The sequence below is a fragment of the Rhynchophorus ferrugineus genome, unplaced genomic scaffold (assembly GCF_030347505.1).
Source record: "Rhynchophorus ferrugineus isolate W39M unplaced genomic scaffold, kcgeb_rfMv2 rfM8, whole genome shotgun sequence".
Lineage (NCBI taxonomy): Eukaryota > Metazoa > Arthropoda > Insecta > Coleoptera > Curculionidae > Rhynchophorus > Rhynchophorus ferrugineus.
The window spans coordinates 32,473,714-32,497,258 of NW_027472587.1; the positions used below are offsets into that span (position 1 = coordinate 32,473,714).

Below are 23,545 nucleotides of genomic sequence, written 5' to 3' on the forward strand. Positions count from 1 at the left end.
ATTTATCTGTAGGTAGCAAAATGATTCGTTCAATGTATATGTTGTAGTTGTTGGATACTATTTATTGAGTTTTTGACTAAAAAACGTTCCCAATGATACCCTTGTGAGATGGTGTGTTGTGATATAAAATCCAATAGTTTTCTCTTCACTAATCCGGTTTTTTTTATCTCAAACTTAAATTACGAAATTTGATTCAGTTGATTACCAACAAGAAAAATCAATTTAAGATCTTGTAAGGTGCTCATAATTGCTGATACACGTTCAATCTACTCGTATACACAAGTTGCTTACCTGCAAAGGTACTTTTCGGCCCTGACACACATAACCTGACATTCTTCCAGTGTTAAATTGGTGAACAGATCTACTTCGAAGGGTCCACCTAGTCGTTTATTTTCTTCCTTAATAAATACTGCTAGTCCATCGCATCTTCTCTCCGCTATAATGAAGTTATATTATTTACATTTTCAATATATTTACATGGGCCTCATACTTACCATTTAAACAGGTATTTTCCAAATAATCGCTATCAGGATCATCTTCCAATAGTTCTGGATGAGTTCTGCGAGTAAATCTACTCAAAGTGCAAGTCCTCAAGCCCAAGTCGAATGTGGCTGAGCGACACACGAAACTGAACTCATTCAGGCACTTATCTTCGCATTCGCTACGGTTTACGGCTGTCATTTCTTTAACATCTGCTGGGGGAAGCTTCAGTTTCTTGCGAGGATGACGTTCGAAAACGTATCTCCTGTTGGGACATTCTCTTTCCGTCCTGCTAGCTGTGTTACATCGTTATAAATAATCACAAAGATTCATGTGAATCGGGTTTAATATTTATGTGAAAACGGTGGCCTTATAGTTAACGAAGTAATATAATTAAAATTAATTGAAGGTATAATCCTGACTGATTTGTATACATAAAAAACTACTAACTATAGAGAAATCATCCAGGCATATTCATGTAAGAGGTGGGGCAAAAGTCCCGCTACCATTTTGATTGTTCGCCATCTTGGTGACGTTTAGCTCAGTTTCACTTTATCCATTGTGTTGTGTAGATGTCCAAATTTTATTAGGGATAAATATACGCCATAAGAACGAGCAGAAATAGTGACAATATTTATTAAAAATAATCGTTCCATTATTGCAACTCAGTGGAAATTGCGTCAAAAATATCTTAATCGTCCAGTGCCTCACAAAACAACAATTTTTCGTTTACCTTCGAATTTTAGATAGTACGATACCACAGCAGACATGCCTCGTTCTGGAAGACAACGGAGGTCTCGTAACGCTGACAATGTGGCTGTTGTGAGCGAAACCTGTGCCTGCAGAAACATCAATTCGGAGACGTGGTTCCCAATTATACATTTCTTCACACAGTTTAAGGCGAATTTTGAAAATGTTCCCTCGCAAAATTCAATTAGTCCAGAAATTGCTACCGAGAGGCCCTGATCAACGAGCTGAATACAGTAATGCAATCCTAAGGCTGTCTTGTGAAATTTAGATTTTTCCTCTAAATTGTTAATGAGCGATGAAGTCCATGTTTTTCTCAGCAGCCACGTTTTTCAGTCAATTTTGGGAAATACAGAATCCTCAATTAATTCATGAAACAGCAATGTATCCACAAAAAACTGCTGTTTTTATTTGAAAATAACTAAGGTGTTGCAGTTACTGTTACTGCTGAACGGTACCAAGACATGATTCGAAATTTTCTTGTGCCTGAAATGAAGGAGCAGGGACTAGAGGGCATGTGGTTTCAGCAAGATTGGGCCACAGCATATACAGTCTTCAAGTTAGTCTTCGTTTCGCGAAGTGGCGATTCAGCATGGCCAATCAGATCTCCGGATTAAACAGCACCAGACCTTTTCTTATGGTTTTTTTAAATCAAAAGTTTATATGAATAAGCCCCAAACGATTCAACATCTTAAAGACTATATTCGTCACGAAATTGAAAAACTTTAGCCTTATATATTGCAGGATGTCATAAAAATGCCTTTAAAAGAGCCGAAAGTTACATAGCGAATCGCGGTAACCATTTAGCCGATATAATTTTCCAATGATGACGAAAAAAAAGGAAACCCAACTTAGTTATATTTTCTTTGAGCAAAGTTATAGACAATCAAAATGATAATTGGACGTTCTCCCCACGTTGTACATATGTATTCTTATATTGCATATATGATATTTCAAGTAAATGAAAAGTTTTTGTTTTAAATTCGTACGCGTTTCGTAACTGGAGCTCTAAGCAATATTTCCATGATGGTGAGGAGATCAGAAGTCTGTTTTCTTTTGAATTAATTGTTAACGTTGAATTGGCAATTCTTTTGTAATTTATCGAAACACTCTCCGATATATTTAAGTTAATTTGAGGAAAAAGTATCGCAGCTCAAGCTGTAAAATCAATCAGGGTGCTCAAGGACCCCTAGCCAATGGCTATTACAATTGGGAAATATCTATGCTGTGAAGAACCGTGGATTCCAGATACAAGCATTGCAGTTACACCCTAAAGCCACCAAAGACAGATTTTGTTACCATTACAAGTCATTCTATATAGGGTATACCATGGAAAATTGATAAATACAGTAATATTCATAAATAGAGCAACAATAAGCTATCTAGATGTAACAAGGACTACGTATATCTTTTGGTCGCATCTTCAGGAGGGATATGTTATATAGCACGATTATTTTAGCACTGGATATTCTGAGAAATCGATCTAGTGTTCGATGACAATCTACAAAATGCGACTAAACCGACAATTTTATCTGTTCATAGGGACAATTAGTCCTTACTTATTTTCTTTTAAACACAAATGTTTAAAATTAAATTTAAAATTGTTTTTAAGTTCTACATTATAGTTTCATACCTTATCTTAATATAAAAGCATTACTCGATTATTGGTATAAGATTATGGTGAAGATCTGCTTATTATAAATATTTTTACGAGACATTCAATAATACTTACATGATATGCAAACTTCGGTAAAGTGAATACTATTAGGAGCCAGCATCAAAGTTCCCAAGCCTTCTGGACGCGATTGTTCCCCGGTAAGATAACATGTACTTTCTTCATACTGCGGATCTCCATTAAACGTTGCTATCCTACTACCTGGTTGGAAATCAAACGATGCGCATTGTCTGGAAGATAAAACAAAAATTGCCGTCGAGAATTGTAAAAAGAAACAACAATTTCACTTTTACCGGACTATGTTATTTGATGATCGATCCCTCAGGCACATGTCTTGGCATTTCTCGAGTACGGTGAATGGCGGAGCGGTATCTCTCACCACGTCATCATCGAAGCCTTGCAGTTGGATGTTCGGCAGGCGCTCGTATAAGATTTTGCCGTTTATTGAACCGGATCCGCATGAAGTTTGAGCTGAAAATAGCGGTTGATCGATCGGTGAAACCTTTTGAGTCTCGTGTTGTTAGGTACCTTTGGTCATCATTTTCAATACTGTGAGGACAGTTATAGCTTGCACCATACTGGGAATGTAAGGATAATGTTTCATTGTGGTTTACTTGCGTGGTTTATCACCCAGACTACTTGGACATACTTTGAAATCTAAAATATAGAATAGTTTTTTAGGTATTGTTACATCTGGTCATGTTTTATAGATATTGATTTATTATTTTGAAGGATAATTAAGAAATGAAGTGATAATATTGAGTTCACAAGAAAAAATCTTACTTTTTATTTTAAAAATAGGGTGGTAGTTACAAAAAAAGCTTACAAAAATAAGTTACAGACCAGATTTGATATAGGGGTTTAAAATATTACAAATTTTTGAGAATGGAATAGGATTAATCAACCCAAGCCACATCGAAAGCTGAATTATACCAAAATCATTGTTGGTTAATAAATGATGGACTAACATAGCCACAACTATGTTTCCTTGTAATAGTAGAATGTGTCAAGTTTCATCCATCTTTCGTAACCATTGCTTTATTGAAGTTGATGTATTGAAGTTACGTGCATTGCATTTTGATTGGTGATGAAAAGACGCGAGGTATGTAAGGAACTGTTGATACCCTAACCTAACTATTAAATTCGATGGCTTTAACATTTATCTACGTAGAATAACAGATTTTGATGAATTATTGTTGAATTATTCAGTTTATACAGACGTTAATGATGTAACGCTCAAAATTGTTCGGCATTTTCGACTTTCGGTACTGCTTTCTTATATCTTAATTGTTTCGAATATTTAGAATTGTCGATTTTGAAGTCTACGACAAAGAAAAGTTCGAAGATAATGCATTGTACGACCTATTGCCTAGTAGTTGATGAACTAAAGTCATGGGAAAAGGTCCAAAAGTAGGAAAATGCTTATGATACGAATTGACTAAAGATTCTATTTGAGCCGTTTCAACGCTTACCAGAAAAGAATATTTTCTGCAGCGTATTATGACTGGTAACGAAAAGTGAATCTATTACATCAATCCCAAGGGGAAAAGTCATTGCTACAATAAAGTTTTCCTGTTCATATGATGGGATCAGCAATGTTGCAAAAATCAAACAGAATTGGTGCTAAAGATGTCTACTGACCTCATTTGAACGAATTGAAGCATATTGTCCGTTGTATTGTTGTAAAATGGCCAGCAATAGCGAGTAATAGACGTCATCTTTTTGCATGACAAAACTTGGTCTGAGGAAGGATACAGTATTGCAGTTCGAATGGGGAGTTGTGTCGCCCTCAGCGTACTCACCAGATATGGCGCTATAATTTTTTTAATATAATTAATGTGTAATAAGTCATCGTACTATATGATATATGCTTATTAGCACTTCTTAAAGATGAATTATTAAAAGAAGAATCTAAAATAAATAATATATCGTAAGATAAATATCTAGTATCGAAAAACAACATTGAAAAATTATAAAATAGAATTCAAATTTGCCTTAGTCTTGACGTTAGAAATTATTATTGTATACTAATATTTAATTATTAGTTTTTTAATATTATTGCATTAATTAATTTCGATACAAATTTGATCTATTCTTGAAATTAGATATCTTTACTACTATGAAATAATAGCACAGCATAAAAAAATATAAAGATTTCTTCACAAATATAAACAGCTTTTATATTGTTTTTCAGACCTGTGTAATTCACATTATTTGCCTTATTGAGATCTTTTAGACATTTTTGTTTAAATATAACGAACTTTTGTATCCATTCATAAGGTATTCTTATATTTCGTAATACGGAGCTATATTTAATTAATTTCTAGTTATTTTTGTTTATTTTAATTAATCCATTTAATATATTTAAAAGGAGGTCGTAGAATCAACTATATGAAAATCTACCATCACCTGGTGCATCTACATCTAGATGTGAACTAACACAGATGATTTGGTATTAATCTACATAAAAAACAATAAAATGGTTTTGATGATTATTGCTTGATACGCGAGAACCATAAAATTTTATTTGTGTTCAAGCATCTATCGACACCATATAGTACGATTTATTTTATTCTTTCCGCTCACCTGATAAATGATGATGCATATTGGTGTGTATTAGATCATTGTTTCTGTATATTAACGGTTATTCTACAATTAATGATGGTGGATGACCTTTTATGGCGATGAAACCGAACAAATAATACATGAAAAACCTTTACGTGTGGATGAACCCATTATGTCCGGCGAAAATTACTTACAATCTGTATATGTGGTCAGTCTTGTTTAACCTTTTCGGTCGCTAGACCTGAAAGAGCATCCGATAGCTAGGCTCTTTCGGATACGGGTTCCTCCTAAACGGTCTATAAATAATAATTATACGGTCAGCCATGGTCCAAAATATTATTATCAATCAAGGTAACTTTAAAATGAGCTTTGAAGTGTGTTGGAGTTGGAAATTTAGGCCAAATCTGAGAAAAGCTTGTCTGTATCAGCTAATTTTAAAGTTTATTTTAGGTTGGGGGAAATAATTTTAATTTTTTCTAATAGATTGCTTTGAATATATCTAGTATTAGGTGCTTGATTTTATTTTAACATTTTTTTCGTTTTAAAAATGTATTGAGAAAAATTGATGCAATATTTTCCGTAATTTATACACCTTTTTGACATCTTTCTGACGACATGGCGATACTGTTTCGAAAGAATGATGTTGGTTGGGCAATGATCCACATCTTAGATCCATATTCGCACTTCTTCAGAATTTATAAATAGTGTATCAGTCAAGCCATGCCGCATCGATCTGAACCAGTGGTAATCAGAAGGCGCTGTGTAAGCCGCAACAATGTATCCTTCACAAGTCCGACACAGTGTGCTTGAATTGACATTTGACATCGGTAAATATCTGCAGTAATGGTTTGATTCGGTTTTAGCACTCGTAATAGTAAGACGTCGGTGTCGATGTGGATGGATCTCTTCGAGTGTCATTACTTTTGGAGGTTATCATAACAGATAACTTTTCATCGCCTGTTATAATGAGTTGCAATAACTTCTCACTCCTTCAAGGATTATTGTTTGTCATTTATATCAAAATCACCACTTTCAAATCGTTGAAATCAACATTCGCATTTAGGAAAAGTGCTCTAAAAGATTTCGACAGCAGATTTAAAAAAAATAACAAGTAATAATACGCTTAACAGTTAGGTTAAGTTGTTTAACAGTTATTTCAATTGATACTTCGTATTTTCACCAATAGATATCGCTGATCAAAATACATTCAAGCACCTAATTAGTAGTTGCCATTTTCGCGAAGGTTGATTTGTATTTTATTTCCAAAATAAAACGTGTAAATAAGTCCTACTTCTTCCATCGTGTTCATAAATATATTTCTATGAAGATACTACAAAATAAAATATTCTTCCTTAATATAAAAAAATATCGATTTTTTTTGATAAATAATGCCTCGAACTTGAGACCTTTGGAAATCAATTAACAGCTTTGGAATTAAATTCAATTAAATTGATAGAAAACTAACATCAGAGAAGAGTTTAAGATAAGATAAGAAGATAAGAAAAAATATGACTGTCGGATGGCATCCAATATAATTCTATTTTGAACATTTTGTTTAAATCATTGTTCTGATGAAGAAACGTTTATAGTTCTTGGTCAATAGTTCACTTCGACTAGTACATAAAATATTAGTAGACACATACTTAGGCTGCTTTTAGTATGAAGGAACAAAAAGATAGGAACTTTAATATATCTTACTTAAATTGATAGCTCTAAAGGAATATGAATACATAATTGGATTATATTTTCCAGGAGATACCAGGTCAATTGAAAAGTCCTCAACATATTTCTTTTAGTAAAATTATTATTTTTTATTCAACATAATTCCCTTCAAGGGTGATACACTCATTATAGCGACCCTCCAACTTTTCGATGCCATTTTTGTAGTACGATTTGTCCTTTGCTTTAAAATATGCCTCAGTTTCGGCGATCACCTGTTCATTCCACGAAAATTTCTTCCCAGCGAGCATTCTTTTGAGATCTGAGAACAGGAAATAGTGGCTGGGGGCCAGATCTGGAGAATAGGGTGGATTAGGAAGCAATTCGAAGCCTTCGTGGATTTTTACAATTTTGCAATTCGAAGCATTCATGGATTTTTGCCATCGTTTTCACAGACTTGTGATACGGTGCATTGTCTTGGTGAAGCAGCACTTTCCTTTTCTTCAAATGCGCCTGTTTTTCGGCGATTAACCTTAACGCCATAATTTTCGTCGGTAACAACCTCTTTTGGGCGTCCACTGCGTTCACCGTCTTCGGTGCTCATTTCACCACGTCTAAACATAACATATTAATCCTTGTTGATTGATTTTCCTGGGGCAGTGTCCGGAAACTCAAAATGGAAAAACTTGCTTCAACTGTAATTTTTCCTTTCAGAAAGTAATATTTTATAAACACGCGAAATTCCTTTTTATCCATCTTTTTTCACAATAACAAAAGTTGCTTCACTCAAAATGCTATCATTCACAAACTAATGATCCGACATCTGTCAAATTTATACACGCATTTTTTGAGGGTTAAGGCTAATTAAAAAATATAGGATTTAATTCTAGTAGCGCCATCTATGTGTCAGGCCGGGAACTTTTCAATTGACCTGTTATGTTGTACTCTCAATCTCATCTTATATTTTAGCATTTTTATATTCTATAATTTTTGTATTTATGTAGAATTTTATTTTAATGATTTTTTTTGAGAAATTGCTTTTGGATTTCACTTTCAATTGGTCAGTAGAATGTGACATCTTGTGTTAGTCATGTGATGTATATGAAGTCATCAACCATTGAAACGCCTTCCTAATGAAATATTTTCTTTACAGGTATCTGTAATGGTAATTTAAACCAACCATTGAAATGCAGCGAAATGGCGTTCTCAAAACCATTCTGAAACTTTATGTATTAAGTTAACAGTTTATATATTACTCTATGTATCATATTTGACATATATGTCATTATTTGTCAACTTGATTTTTACGTTATTGAATCGTTGTACATAAAAACTACCTACATTTTTATGTAATATAAATCGTGCTAAAGTATTGAACGGTCAGTGCCGAAAATATATTCAATATTAAATACATAATATATTCTAATCGCTGTTTCATATTAGTGGCCGGCAGTTTTGACAAAATGAAAATTGCTCAACAAAAATATGGATCATCTGTGATAGAGAATCTCTTGATGATAGCTACATTGACACTTGGTATTCATTTTCTCGCCATATAAACTTCTTCTTTTCTTTGAGGACTTCTTCAAATATTTTAAAAACAGTATTAGCCAAATCAGTCTAGCCATTCTAAGGTTATTCAAGGTTTGACGAGACTAACGAACAGTAATTCATTTTTATATACATAGGCAAAGACTCATTTTTATTATTAAGGCCTATTCCAAAAATATTTTAGAAAATTCAAACTCGATATATGTTCTCAAGATAAATCAAAATAAAACGTATAGAAACAATGAGGACGCAATAAACGAAACGGTAGAAATAGCGATAACGTGTATAACGGTATCGGGAACAATATAAAAGGGGAATCAAGAGCGGTACTGCGCTATAATGAGAGGATCTCGTTGTCAGCGCGACACTAATGAGCTCTTCATGCTTCATCGTGAACTAAAATGGTCGATGTCCTCTAACATTACGTGGGATTCCGGAAACAACCGGAACAATACCTATTTTTGGTGATCTACTTTTAAGGTCGTTTCATAATATCATTAGGTTTTATTATGCGTATTGGTTTTCATACAAAATACCTTTTGTGAACAATGAATACAAGATATTCTTCGCATTATTGAATCGGTAGTACTACGAGGGGCCTTTGATTGTGCGTGACTTGATTACTTCAGACTAATTATATAAAAAACGTTATTTAGCAACTGGAAATTTTACTTTTGTCTTTTCGGCTTATATGCATGGATTATTGATTTTGTCACATCATCTTTTTTATTTGATATAATTTGAAATATAACCGTTGCGTCTTGGGCATATAGTTGTTTTTATGCTGAAGTTATAGGGAATCCATTTAGAGCAAATCTTCTATGTCTAATCAATGTTTAAGGTTGCTTTAACTTCATAATATGTCATATAACGATTATTCACTGTCATTTTTTGTATATCATCAATATTTTCTAGTACAATAATTGATTTTGGAGGGTTCTTATGACTTCGACTGTGTCGACAGTTTCAATGACAGAATTTTTTCATATAACATACTTTATAAGATACATTTTACTTACATAGAGTTTTAATTATAAATTATTTCTACCTTATTATTACGAATTTATTTCTACACTGGATCATTCACTAACTGAATTTTTATATATAAACATGTTATTAAGAGTGCTAGGAGAGTGCGAGATAAATACGTAGTGTGTATTTCCAAAATGAAAACTGAATTAGACTGGTTAAATTAAGGTATTTGTTAGTAATATTTATACACTATACATGTTCGTGTAGTTTGGATTGCTTGGATCTACTGATTTCCTGTGCGTTGTCCTGTAGCTATATTGCTTCCATGTCGCTGTGATTTAGTAACCTTCTTTCATGTTTTACGATAAAATCTTGCAACACTTCGTGAATCCATTTGATTTCAAGCAGTTTTTCGTTAATTACTTAGCGATAATCATAGATAATTGACGTAAAGAACTTTGTTCTAGCAGCGTTGGGTTACTTGTCGGTTTGATGACTTATCCATAAATCCAAATAGGTTTCATAACTGACTGATAAACCAGCCTCTTTTAATATTAGGTCAAGTTGAGGTAACAAAGGTAACAGCTTATATAATATTCTAAATATGAAGGTAGCATTATTTGGTTAATTAGTCAATTAATGAAATAATCCCAAATCTGTTGGAATATTTTCAGTTGATTTCAGTTTGTATAGTTATCAAACATGGATCTTTTATGAATTTGTTAATACATTATCATCATGGTTATTGTTAACCAATCTATAATTTGTTTTTAGAATAAATTAAAACTGGAAGAATCACTTTATTGTGACAGGAAGGGTCACTTTACTTTTCCTGTTAGATTCACTTCGCTACTCTACACAAAATAGAATGTTTGGTTCTAATCCTGCTGGGCATGGTCGTAAATTTATGTTTGTGCTTGTTTAAAATGTGTGATTGTCCTAGACAAGAGTGTAAAATCCGACAAGGATAATGATTTCAGTCACGCCAGTAACCAGGCTGGGTAAGATTGGATGACTTCTGGGATGTTTTTTTGATTATCTTGAGTTTACGTCCTATTCCAATGTTATACAGTGGTATTAGTTAGAATGTGGAGTCTTCAGTTTCTAAAATTTCGTTGCCATTTTCTTTACTTCCTGAATCATATATATAGTCATTTATATATCATTTATAGCTTCTGTGACACTTTTTAGTACTTTATTTTGAAGAATTCGCATTTTACTCATATTTCTATTCGCATATCTAAGATCCGTAAGTCTATATATGTTTTAAAACTTTTTTGATTACCAGATTATTATGTACGACTAAATGAAATTTTCGTCTGATAAATTATTGCTTTTTTTCATATGTTTAGTTCGTCTGATAAATTATTGCTTTTTTTCATATGTTTAGTCCCATGGATGTTAGCATTAAGATTCATCCTGAGATGGTGTTGTTACTGTATAATATGATGAGTATTAAGAGTATACCGTTCATGGTTATTGGTGTACGTACAATTTTTACATTTACTATCATTGATTTTTATTCAGCACCCAGTTATTTATATTATTATGTGCCCGTTGCAGTTTTCTGGTTACTTCTTCGCTATTGTCTCCAATATTTAGCATTGCAATATCATCAACAAATGTAGCGATGATATTTACCATTTCTAATGCATCACAAGTGCAAAGTAAATAAATAATTGGTTGGAATAAATTGATTTCTGGTACATATTATCTAATTAATTTTATTCTTGAGTAGACTTCCTCTTGTTAGCCTATTATGTTGAAGGTTTGGGCTTCTCCTGAGAATAAAGCAAACTTTCAGGCTTTTCTACTCTTTTTCAATCAAGTCTGTATTCTAAGGATCTGTTTTTAGCCTTGTAGTTTTTGAAATGCCATAGTATTTCTTTCCTTTGGTGGTTGTCTAGGTTTTGGAATCATAATAATTTCATTTATTTTACAAATATCTAGAACATGTTGGTCACAATGATGCATTAAGTTTTTTCAATTTCCAGATAGATTTTCTTTAGTTATTTTTACTTCTGTTTTGGGTTGAATGACTTATTGCGGCAATTTCATTCTTTTGAGGCCCTTACATTTTTTAAAATATAATAATTTTTAATAGAAAATCATCGTTATTCATTATGGTAATCAAATACCGTTTTTGTTAATTAAAATATGTTTCGTCTCTTATTATTTTATATGGAGAGCACGACAGGCACATAATGAATCCGTGAAATAAATTCATATCAAAATGCGCGCAATTACAAGAATGTATTTATATTAAACGCGTAGCGCACAACGAAAAACGGAAGCTTATATCCTGAGGTGGGGGCCATCGACCGAAACCATAATGATATGTTAGAAAGGTGAATGCTGGACATGTCACAGCGCTAAAGTGACCGCCTATTATACTGCGGCAATGCTACAATTAATTTGTCACTTTTAAGCCAATGGCGTTAAATATTGTGCAATACATTTGGGCTTTTTTAAATTTTTTTTTAGACCGGATATCTATTTAATGCGAGTTTAATTCGATTAACCGTATCTATGCACACGAAAGGATAAAGCGGACAGTAAAAAGGAACAATAATTTTTCTATATTCTTTGTATATACCAGATGTACCAGAAAGTCATTACCGGTTTTTTGAATAGATGTTGTTGGCTATGGTATGGTTTGAACGTGTCAATCTATACGTATATACATATTATATTTTAACCTCTTGACCTCTATACCTATTTGAAAATGTCAAGTTTCGTACCCGTAGAAATAAAAAAAGCATGTGAGGCGTGGTTTCGAAAAATCAAAGTGGGGTTTGAGGAGGCGAAACTGCAAGAGTGGTTGGATAAAGACCCAATCCAAACCTAAAAACAACTGACAGAAGCGTTAAATGTGACCCAATATACGATTAGCGACCGGTTACTAGCAATGGGGAAATCCAAAATATGAGAAGATGGATGACAAATCAATTGAATGACAAGCAAATGTAAAATCGAAAAATAGTCTGTGAAATGATGCTTCAAAGGTACGATCGAAAGTGGTTTCTGCATCGTACAGATTGGTGATGTAAAGTGGATTTATTTTGAGAACCCTGAGCTTAAAAGATCATGGTTGTCACCTGGTGAAGTCAGTCGATCGACTCCAAGGCCAAATCATTTAGGTCACTAGAAAATGCTGGATGTTCGGTTGGACTAGAATGACGTGGTGTATTATTAATTATTAAAACTTGGTAAAGTAATTAATAGTGATCGATACCGATAACAAGTGATCAATTTGGACAATTCATTGATCGAATAACGTCCAGAATGGATGTAACGCCCCGTCTCATAAAGCAAAAAGGTCAAGGAAGCATTGAAAAGATTTGTATGGGATATATTATCGCACTTGCGGTATTTTCCAGGCCTTGGCCTGTTCGATTATCATCTTTTCACATCAATGGGACACGCGCTTGTGGAGCAACACTTAAAACAGCAAGTTAGAAAATGGCTCGATTAATGGTTTTGCTCAAAGGGTAAACAATTTTTTTGGGATGACATCCATAAATTGAAATAAAAATTGAAAATCTAAATGATGGTGAACGTTTTTAGAATCAAATGGACAATACTTATACAAATAATAAGAAATAAATTTTTCCATTTTCTTGAAAATTATGTTTTTTTTACGGTAATTACTTTCCATATCTGATACTTCTAGAAGCTTAAATTTGAAGATTCCTTTAATGATAACTTTTGAATAACACAGGGATATTGAGATTTGATATTGAGGATAGAACAATTGATAGATTTCAATAAATGCATTGAAAGTTTTCGGCATTTACAATTTATTTCTTTAATAATAAATGTGACTGTTGTGTTCACCATTGGTCACTTAATACCAAGTTAACCCCACGTTAAGCAGTATTCAAGGTTGGACCATATTTGAATTACTTGTAATTAAAATACGTAACTGAAATACAAATACATATTTGGTGTTCAATATTTCTTAAAAATGTAATTTGTAATTGGTATTTCAAATACCTGACTCTGAACTACTCTATTTTGTACTTATTATTTCAAATATTTATGGATTAGGCCGATTATTACTTTTAGGCCGGTTTTAGGTTAACTGGAAGAAAGTTTTGGGTGTCTGGATACATTTGGACAATTATATAATAGCAAATAAATTGAGGTTTGATATGAAACGTTATAGTTGGCATTTGGCGCATTTGAACTAATTGTTATGGGATTTATGTTATTAATAAAAGCTTTTTGGGAAGTTGACAGAGTTAGATAGTAGATCATATTCAATATGTCATGCTCTTTTAGAGTATACATTACCAGCTTCATTATGGTGCTTTCAGGAGGTGTAATAGTCCTGTGTGTGCTCTGACCTATTACAATTAATTTCTCTGTTGTTTTAATTTAACATTTTTTTGGATCTATAGCAAGTGTTGAGAGGTGTTGAAACCAGTTTTTTTTACATAACAGGTCAATTGAAATGTCCTGCTCATAGACGGCGCTACTAGCTAATTAAATCCATATGTTTTTTAGTTAGTCCTAACCCTCAAAATATGCGTGTATAAATTTGACAGCCGTGGGATCATTAGTTTTTGAATTATAGCATTTTGAGTGAAGCAATTTTTGTTATTGTGAAAAAAATGGATAAAAAGGAATTTGACGTGTTGATAAAATATTGCATTTTGAAGGGAAAAAATACAGTTGAAGCAAAAACTTGGCTTGATACCGAGTTTTCGAACACTGCCATAGGAAAATGAACCATCAAGGATTGGTATGCTAAGTTTAGACGTGATGAAATTAGTACCGAAGCCGGTACTCATTTCACGCAGTGGACGCACAAAAGACGTTGTTACCGACGAAAACATTAAAAAATCTACAAAATGATTTTGATTTGCCGTAAATTGAAATTGAATGAAATAGCAGATATTCCAAAGATATCGATTGAAAGTGTACATCATATCATTCACGAATATTTGGGTATGAGAAAGCTCTGTGCAAAATGGGTGCCGCGCGAGCTCACTTTTGACCAAAACCAACGACGAGTTGATGATTCAGAGCAGTGTTTGAAGATGATCAAGCGGAATAAACCCGAGTTTTTGGGCCGATATACGACAATGGATGAAACATGGCTCTATCATTTCACTCCGAAGTCTAATGGACAGTCATCCAAGTGGACTGCATACGATGAAACCGCTCCAAAGTGTGGGAAAACGCAACAGTCGGCTGGCAAAGTTATGGTGTCTGTATTTTGGGATGCGAATGGAATAATGTTCATTGGCTACCTTGAAAAAGGAAGGACCATCAACTATCAGAAGTGGCTGTTACATAGCGTTATTGGACCGTTCGAAGGATGAAATCGCGGAAAACGGCCGCATTTGAAGAAAAAGAAAGTGCTGCCTCATCAGGACAATGCACCGTGTCACAAGTCAGTGAAAACGATGGCAAAAATTCATGGATTGGGCTTCGAATTGCATCCCCATCCACCGTATTCTCCAGATCTGGCCCCCTGCGACTATTTCCTGTTCTCAGATCTCAAAAGAATGCTCGCTGGGAAAATTTTTTCGTCGAATGAAGAGGTGATCACCGAAACTGAGGCCTAATTTGAAGCAAAGGACAAACCGTACTACAAAAATGGTATCACTGTATCACCCTTGAAGGGAATTATGTTGAATAAGAAAACTAATTTTGGCAAAAAATGTGTTGTTATGTTTATTTACTACTGTAATGCTGAATGAAGCGAAATATCAGTAACTGATAATTACAAGATCTCCAGAACTAAACAGCTGATTGATTTTTTCAATTTGGCATAATTACTTCTTTGTTAACCTAGACACCCACCAAAATCTCGATAAGATGATTTTTGATAAGATGTTCAGAAAATTCTATTCAAAAGAGGTAGTTTGATATGTTTAATGATATTAAATTCATCTTACTTATGTTCGTCATATTTATGTTACTATGGTAACCGTTGCCATGGTGTCATTTTAAACGTTATATTAGTTTCATTCCCCTTTTTCTAATATTGTTTTAATTTCCATTGGTTGATTAATATATATTTTTTCGTATTGTATGTTAATATTCTATTAAGTTTATAAATTTTTAATGTATATTCTTTTGTACAATAAATATAGATTATATTTTAATTGACAGTCAGAATATTTCATTACAAATTGTCAAAATAACAGCTGAGAAAAAGAGCATGTAAATCTATTAAATATATGAGCAGTTACGTAAATAAAAGTAGCTGAGCAGGCAGTAACTTATGTGGTATTAATGGTTCAATAGTTCTTATGAATAGGTGATCATTATTCAATGTATTATTCTTACAAGTAAAATAGTTTGGTGCCAAAATATTTTTCAACGTACCTAATAAGTAATTATCGTAATGACACTGTAAAAACACCCCGTACAAAATGAAAAGTCATTTAAGACATGTTACTATGGATACGAAACTGTGTTGACAAAACGCTATTTCTATTTGTCAGTCGATGAGGTGCTGTTAAAAACGCGAAAAGGTCGATACATTAATAATAGGCCTGATAGTTGAGCAATATTGATGAATACATGTATTTTTTTTTGTTATTTTGCAGATGGCATTGGCACGGATGTTTGTTCGACCGATCAAGAGACAACTATGGCAAGTATTGAACCCCACTCGACCCCACCTACGTCCAGTCCCATCACCAGTTCCCATCACGTTTGACCATACGTCTCGATTCATCAGCCATCTCGCCATTAAAGACGAATCCGTGGAAGAGATGATATGTAGGTCTGTGGTAAAGCGTTTCCTTTATTCCCACATACATAAGTTCCCCTTAGGATTATATTTAATCACGTGTTTTTACGTCAATTTAATAAAAATTAACTAAAAATGTGGTAATAAAATATTGTAGTATTCTTATGTAAATATTAACGTTATCTCTGTTACGGTCAAGGATTTGATAACGTTAAAACTACTTATTGTGAATTTATCTCAAGGGTTCACGAGGAAACTAAGTTAATAAATGGTGACTAGTATAAAAATATACGATCGTTTTTGCAATAAGTTCACGAATCATCCTATTCGTCAATATCAGAACTAAGATTGCGACTGTCTGAATATCGTCAATTACAATTTGTTTACAATCTATTTAACGTGGACTTTTTAGATGTCGTACAGTGATTATTTTTTTATAAAGAAATGGTTTTGAAGACTCTGGTGAATATGTTCGCAAACTGTTGAAAATCATTGTAAAAATACACGACATGATTTTGGTTCAAAATTAAGTTTGGAAAAAGAAATTCGTAGGAATTTTTTTAACATACAGCTTATTCGTCCGATTTAGCTCCTTCTGATTTCTGGTTCTTCTCACACTACAAAGTCTTCAATTAAAATGGTTTTTATCAGACGAAGAGGTAATTGTTGGTAGGGAGTGGTATTTTCATGAACATTACTATAATGATGGGATCCATAAATCGAACACTCATTTGGATTAACTTTTGAAGTTGAGAGAAACTGAAAATCACTAGAAATAATTTTAACAAACCAAATAAATTGTCAAAAAATAAATAGCAGGAATCTTGTAATTGTAATTCTATTATCACTATTACTACTTAAAATATAGCATCCATATTAAATTAAGTAGATTAATTAGAGCGAATCTATTTAGTTATGATATGGTCTCGAATTTTCAAGTACGTTTAACACATTTTCGTTTCACTACCACCAGGAACAATTATAAAAGTTATTCACTAATTATTTTAAAGGTAAAGTTGAGTTAAAAACGTTTTTAAGTAGTAAACTTGATTATTTTACGTAGTCTAATTTGCTCTTAAAAATTTAGACATATTTTGAAAGCGTATATTTGAGGTATTAATAATTTTTATTCGGCACATTTCTTTTTTTTTGTTATTTTCGAGAATTTTTTGGTTATTTCTGGGATTTTATTGAACTGAGAGAAATTGATGAGTAACGATTGGTTGTGCTTTCAGTGGTTTACGAATTGTGAATTTAAACCTCAAAATGTATGAGGACTTAAAAGGAATTTCAATTTTACTCAAAACTTTATGGGAATATATCTTTAGTAGTATCTTGTATGAGTTTAAATCATTGCAGAATTCAATTTGTACTCATATTATAAGAGAAGGAATGATGTTGTGCTATTCATCTGAATAAGAAAAAAATACTTAATAGTTATCCAGATTTAGCATTAAGTGGTTATTCTATGTTTTGAAATCACATACAAGTTCCTCAGTGATTTTTGTATTAATTTCTTATGTTATTCTATTGTACATGTATTCGTTTTAACTTTCATATTTTTTATTGTCTTTTAATCAGTTTAACAAATTGAACTAATTTTAATTTACTATTCTCCTTTATTTGCAAATATTACTTTTGTTGTGTTGTAATTAAGTTATAAATTTGTTGTCATAATTTTTTGTTATTAAATTTTGAATTTTTATTGGAAGGTAATTTCTGGTTTCATTTGAAATTCTGCCATTATCTATACCTAATTTTTTATCAATGTACTGAAATAATTAGGAATTGTGAAACTATTAATAACAAATTTAAAACTGATTTTACTTTTACTGATGTTACTTAGTTATTGATGTAACATTATTATCAACATTTTAAATAATTTATTTTTGGAGACAATCGTATGAACCATATTATTAGTTAAAACTCTAAAAATAGTAATAAGATTATGTAAGATACAGTATTTGCTGATATAAAAAGGTTAGAGAAAAACTATATACGATTTTTGCTAATAACCATTAGTTATAGCGTTGAACAGACCATTGAACATTCTAAATTAAAGGTAGCGTTATTCGTTTATTCAGTCATAGTTGTTGGACTTTGAAAATGGAGATTTCAGAAGGTATGAGTACCTCGTATTGAACCTCGGTGTTCGAATTGCATTGCTCGAAAAGTTTATTCATCATGAGCATGTCTTTAATGACCAAACCAAACCAAATCAAACCGTTAATTAGACTTTCTACTATCAGAAACTCACTCGATCGAAGCCTGACTATTTAAAAAATGGCCAGAATTAATCAATAGGAAAGGCGTTTGCGCCCATCACGTCAACTCCAGACCACATACATCTTTGGGCTTGGCAAAAATTGGGAGACATTTTCTGGAAAGTTTTGATGTATCCACCGTATAAACCAGACCTTGTTCCGTTCGACTACGATTTGCACCGGTCTCTGTAAAATTGTCTTAATAGTTTAAAAATAGTTTCAAAAGAGGCTTGTGAGAATTAGTTGGTTCAGTTTTTCGCCTAGAAATCATAGAAATTCTACAGTTTGTACTTAATAAAGCTTGTATTAGAGACATAAAAATAACGAAATTATTTTTGGGTCGACCCATTGTAACACATAAAATAGTGATTTTTTGAAAATTTTTGTTAAATTGTAGATAGTGAATGTAAAAGTTCTAATATATTTACTTGACAGTGATTAAATGTATGCGACGACTGAATGTTTTCCATATGTTGTTTTATTTTATGCTGTTTAATTTGGATTTATGTTTATTTGTTTGATCTTGTTGATAACCATTATTTATATTACAATAATTAAATATCATACGAATGATTTAATATTTATTTTCACTCGTATTTTGTTTTGATAGATTTCGCAACAAAGAGTCTGTGTAGATTATTATAAACATCGAGAGAGAATTAACAAAGACAAAGGGTCTAAATATCTTGTTGTTTCTAAATTTTATCATAAACCATATTTCTATTTAATTAGACTAGGTTATTAAAATGTTCTTTCTCTGTTTCGTAAATACCCTGTGTTGCTTTTTAAAAGGTAGTGAGAGAGCATTAAGAACAAAAAGAATTAATATTTTGTTTGTTGTTTCCAAACATTATTTTCATCATAACACATGTTACTCCATTTAATTAGACTGTGTTATTAAAATATTTTTTTGGTTTTTGTTTCTAAATATTATCTTTATTAGAAAACATATTTCCATTTAATTAGTCTAGGTTATTGAAATCTCATGTGTTCTTTCTTTCAAAAAGAGAGCTTTTGTATTTAACATTGCAGAGTTCATATAGCATAGCTTATAAGAACCTCTGAAAGGAAATATATTGGATTTGCTACTATTTTAGATACGAGTGTATCTTTGGTCGTGACGATGCCGATGGCTGGGACGTACGTCAAGCTATGAACGACTTGGCAGGTTACGACTCAGTGCCCGAGCCAAGAATCATTATCGCTGCATTGCAAGCTTGCAGACGTCTCAACGACTATGCATTGTCAGTACGTTTCTTGGAAATGGTCAAATGTAAATGCGGAAACAATGTGGATATAATTTATCCATATATTGTTCAGGTTTGTCATATAAACACAAATGTTCTTGAATAATTTTTTCTTCAGTTTACACGTTGTACATTGATTTATATCTATATTCCAGGAGGTTGGCCCCACCGTTGCGGAGTTGGGCTGCGATTTTCCTGAAAATCTCGGGTACGATAAGCCAGAACTCTGGTTAGATTCGGTTTATGATTATTAGTGACTCACTAGTTCGCTTTCATTACAATAATTCGTTGTTATTTTTAGAATAAACGTTCATTGATTACGTTGGCTTTTTTTAGTATCATACGTAGGTTTGTTTGCTTGTTATACAAAGAACTATTATTGATTTTGGCTGATGATTATTTAAGACGCTTAATTGCACTTGCACAAAAAATCAGATCTATTCACTAGCACGAAAGATTAGGAAATAGTCTCTACTCACCAAGTATTATCCTCAGGAGTAACAATGTTCACCGATCGAGATTCTTCAGTGTGAATTGGGCAGTTGTGCCGATCGACAAGTTCATGCACGATATTTCTGGTGTTGTTGTTAGTACAACATCAACACAAGGACTGATATAGTATGAGCGGGTCCGTGCAGTTGATCTGGTAGTGCCCGGAGCCTGGTCAGCCCTGCGGAAACGCGAACAAAGCAGTTTCCGGGAAAGCTTGACTGGCCATCGCTCACGCGATAATCCTGACGATGATTTTGGACCTTTGGTGATTTTGTCACCGATATCAGGGGCGGCCCCGTCGGGTCGTCGGTTTCGAGTTAAATATTTTATCGAATAAATTGACAACTACTGTTACATCACAATTTTAGCGGTTAAATTATTTAAATTGAAATGGCTTTATTTTCGTTTTTAGTTGTTTTGTTTTGTATATACATTAAACTATAGAGCTCTTATATCGCCTATAAGTTTTTGACATTGTAATTTGTAAATTAGACATTGTTTGATGGGTTTCGACAAGAAATGTCTTTCAATTATTTCAATAGAGAGATTAGATTTAAAAAGAGATTGAATCTTTAATTAATAATTTGAAAAATTCTTAAAGTTAGGTTAGTCTGTAATTAACAGTTGTATATATTAATAGTTTGTATTTTCACTAATAGATATTGCTAACTGAAAATGTATTATCATTTTTTATAAAAACACAGTAAATATATATCATTAATTTCAATAATTATTTTAAATAGCTCAAAATTAGACATTCATAGATCTAGCACAATTTACTAACTAGTATAGACCACCATTTTCATGAAAAAATCTAATAAATTTGATTACAATTTGATTAGTAAGTCTAATATTTGTTCCACATTTATTCTATTATGTGATTATTGCAAGAAAACTTTTGTATATTTAACACAATTAAAAAGAAATATTTTGATGGGATTTTATAAAAATGTATATACCATCACATCTTAAACGGACATTGATGCGTTATTAACCGACATCACACCGAAAAAGGAGCAGATGTATGTTCTGCTATGAGATTTATAGCTGCTTGAGATGTATATTCTATGTTCGGCTGTATATATTTTTTAATGTATGTTCGCCGATTTCTCCGTCAGTTATGGAATTCCGCTTTTCAAAATGATTTTTTTATTCGAAAGAGTACACTTTGGAGATGGTCCCATTGGAACCAAATCAGAACCTGTTGGGGGAAGGGGGATAAATCGAGGGTAACGCTCAAATTTCCAAGACAAGTACAATGTTTTCACATATTTTTTATCTAAAATAATCGGATATTTGTATATAATGTTACTGATGAACTGAACTGATGTGATAGAAAATCGGAGGTCGTTCAGTACAAGAGTCGTTCAGTTTGCATTTTAAGCACTATCTATAGCGTATAAGACCTCGTAGAAATGTTGTAGAGAACTGTTTCTATGGTTCTTCTCAGTTGGTTAAAATATTTGTCAAATCCCCTAGACTAGGTAGCAGATCCGAGGGCCTGAAACGCTTCTTATTTTCAATAATTTTTTCTTTATTTCTATTTTTCCTCATACAGGTTGCACATTTACTTGGCCTACCCATTGTAATGTTATATAAAGTAACTTCGTAACTTAATGAGTGAATATCTAACAGCATATTTTTAACAAAAAAAAATGAATCGACTTCGAAAATAAATAAGGAACTCACTAACAATTAAAAAATAATCAAACTTAGATTTTTAACACAAAAAAAAACATTTTAAAATAAAATAAGTAGATAATAATCGTTGTAATAACTAAATGAAAATAAACCTTACCTTGAAATTAAACCTCCTTGCCGGCTTGGTGGCGCAGTGATAAAGGTGATGGGACGGTACTCCTACTGTTGCGATAGCCGCGGGTTCGAATCCTGTTGGGGCATGGTCGTAAAGTTATGTTTGTGATTGTTTAATATTTGTAATCTAGGCAAGAGTGTAAAATCCGACAAGAAAAATGATCCCAGTCACGCCAGTAACCAGGCTGGGTAAGACCGGATGTCTTCTGGGATGATTTCTAAAGTTGGTCACTCGCCAGTCGGTAGGCTTACTGCCGATGACCGTGGTTGGGAGCCCAGGTTAAATAGTATGTCCAGTCCAGATACAACCCATAGGAGGACGCAACAACAGGAGGACCCTCCCATCGCCTTTACCACTGCGCCACCAAGCCGGCTTATATAAAATATATTGATCGTTAAATGGTTTTTATATTATAGTTATCTGATTATCTTATTCATCAAGTATTTAATACAAACTATTAATATATGATGTGAGCACGCCCCTGTTCACACCGAAATTCATACATTCCCATTTTAATGTATGTACCTAGTGGTCTTTTAATTCGGTATTATGCCGAACGTTTCCTAATTAATGATTTTGGCGAAAGATAATAGTGTTGACGAACCAAATTTAATTGAGATAAATGAGATATTGACCTTATTTTCGATATGGTTCTGGCCTAATTTCAATATGTCGCTGTTCGCGTTCCTGGTAGTTCACCAGACTATGAATTTTATTTAATGCCAATCATTGCCGAAGGTGATTGTACGAGATCTTTGTCGAATCCATCGATTCCACCAATATCCTATGGTATTATATTATATTATTTGAATAAATGAAGCGTATGTGTTAATGTGTAATAATGTATCATTGAAAGGTGCCAAGTTTAAATAATAAAATATAATAATCTGTGAACAAATATAGAGTTAAATGTTCGGTTGGAGCAATATAAATCAAACGTAAAGTGATGTATTTAATACAACATATATCAGGTCAATTGAAAAATCCCCGGCCTGACACATAGATGGCGCTACTAGAATTAAATCCATATGTTTTTTACTTAGCCCTAACCATAAAAAGTTGCGTGTATAAATTTTACAGCAGTCGGATCATTAGTTTGTGAATTATAACATGAGTGAAGCAATTTTTGTTATTGTGAAAAATGGATAAAAAGGAATTTCGCGTGTTGATAAAATATTGAAGGGAAAAAATACAGTTGAAGCAAAAACTTTGCTTGATGCCGAGTTTTCGGACACTGTCCCAAGAAAATCCATCATGGATTGGTGTCCTAAGTGTAGACGTTGTGAAATGAGCACCAAAGGCGGTGATGCAGTGGACGCCCAGAAGAGGTTGTTACCGACGAAAAGATTTAAAAAATACACGAAA

General features: G+C 32.8%; 2 protein-coding genes across 3 annotated transcripts in view; one reads left to right on the forward strand and one right to left on the reverse strand.

Annotated features, from left to right (window-relative positions):
- nompA (no mechanoreceptor potential A) overlaps nucleotides 1-20,507 on the reverse strand; it is a 39,326-nt gene extending 18,819 nt beyond the window's left edge. Inside the window, exons 1-7 of one of the 2 annotated variants that reach the window (XM_076411849.1) lie at nucleotides 20,352-20,507; nucleotides 5,662-5,763; nucleotides 3,431-3,559; nucleotides 3,196-3,373; nucleotides 2,960-3,132; nucleotides 495-776; nucleotides 292-436 (exon numbers count right to left, since the gene is read on the reverse strand). In XM_076411849.1, the coding sequence (XP_076267964.1) occupies nucleotides 292-436; nucleotides 495-776; nucleotides 2,960-3,132; nucleotides 3,196-3,373; nucleotides 3,431-3,506 (854 nt within the window). In that variant the 5' untranslated portion in view covers nucleotides 3,507-3,559; nucleotides 5,662-5,763; nucleotides 20,352-20,507. The remainder of the gene's footprint in view (nucleotides 1-291; nucleotides 437-494; nucleotides 777-2,959; nucleotides 3,133-3,195; nucleotides 3,374-3,430; nucleotides 3,560-5,661; nucleotides 5,764-20,351) is intronic. The other variant, XM_076411850.1, reaches the window with a different exon arrangement.
- Nucleotides 1-20,823, forward strand: part of LOC143201013 (cytochrome c oxidase subunit 5A, mitochondrial-like) — a 72,686-nt gene extending 51,863 nt beyond the window's left edge. The window contains exons 2-4 of the mRNA XM_076411857.1: nucleotides 16,216-16,394; nucleotides 19,723-19,945; nucleotides 20,028-20,823. Of these exons, the coding sequence (XP_076267972.1) occupies nucleotides 16,216-16,394; nucleotides 19,723-19,945; nucleotides 20,028-20,126 (501 nt within the window). The 3' untranslated portion in view covers nucleotides 20,127-20,823. The remainder of the gene's footprint in view (nucleotides 1-16,215; nucleotides 16,395-19,722; nucleotides 19,946-20,027) is intronic.
- The last annotated feature ends 2,722 nt before the right edge of the window (nucleotides 20,824-23,545 follow it).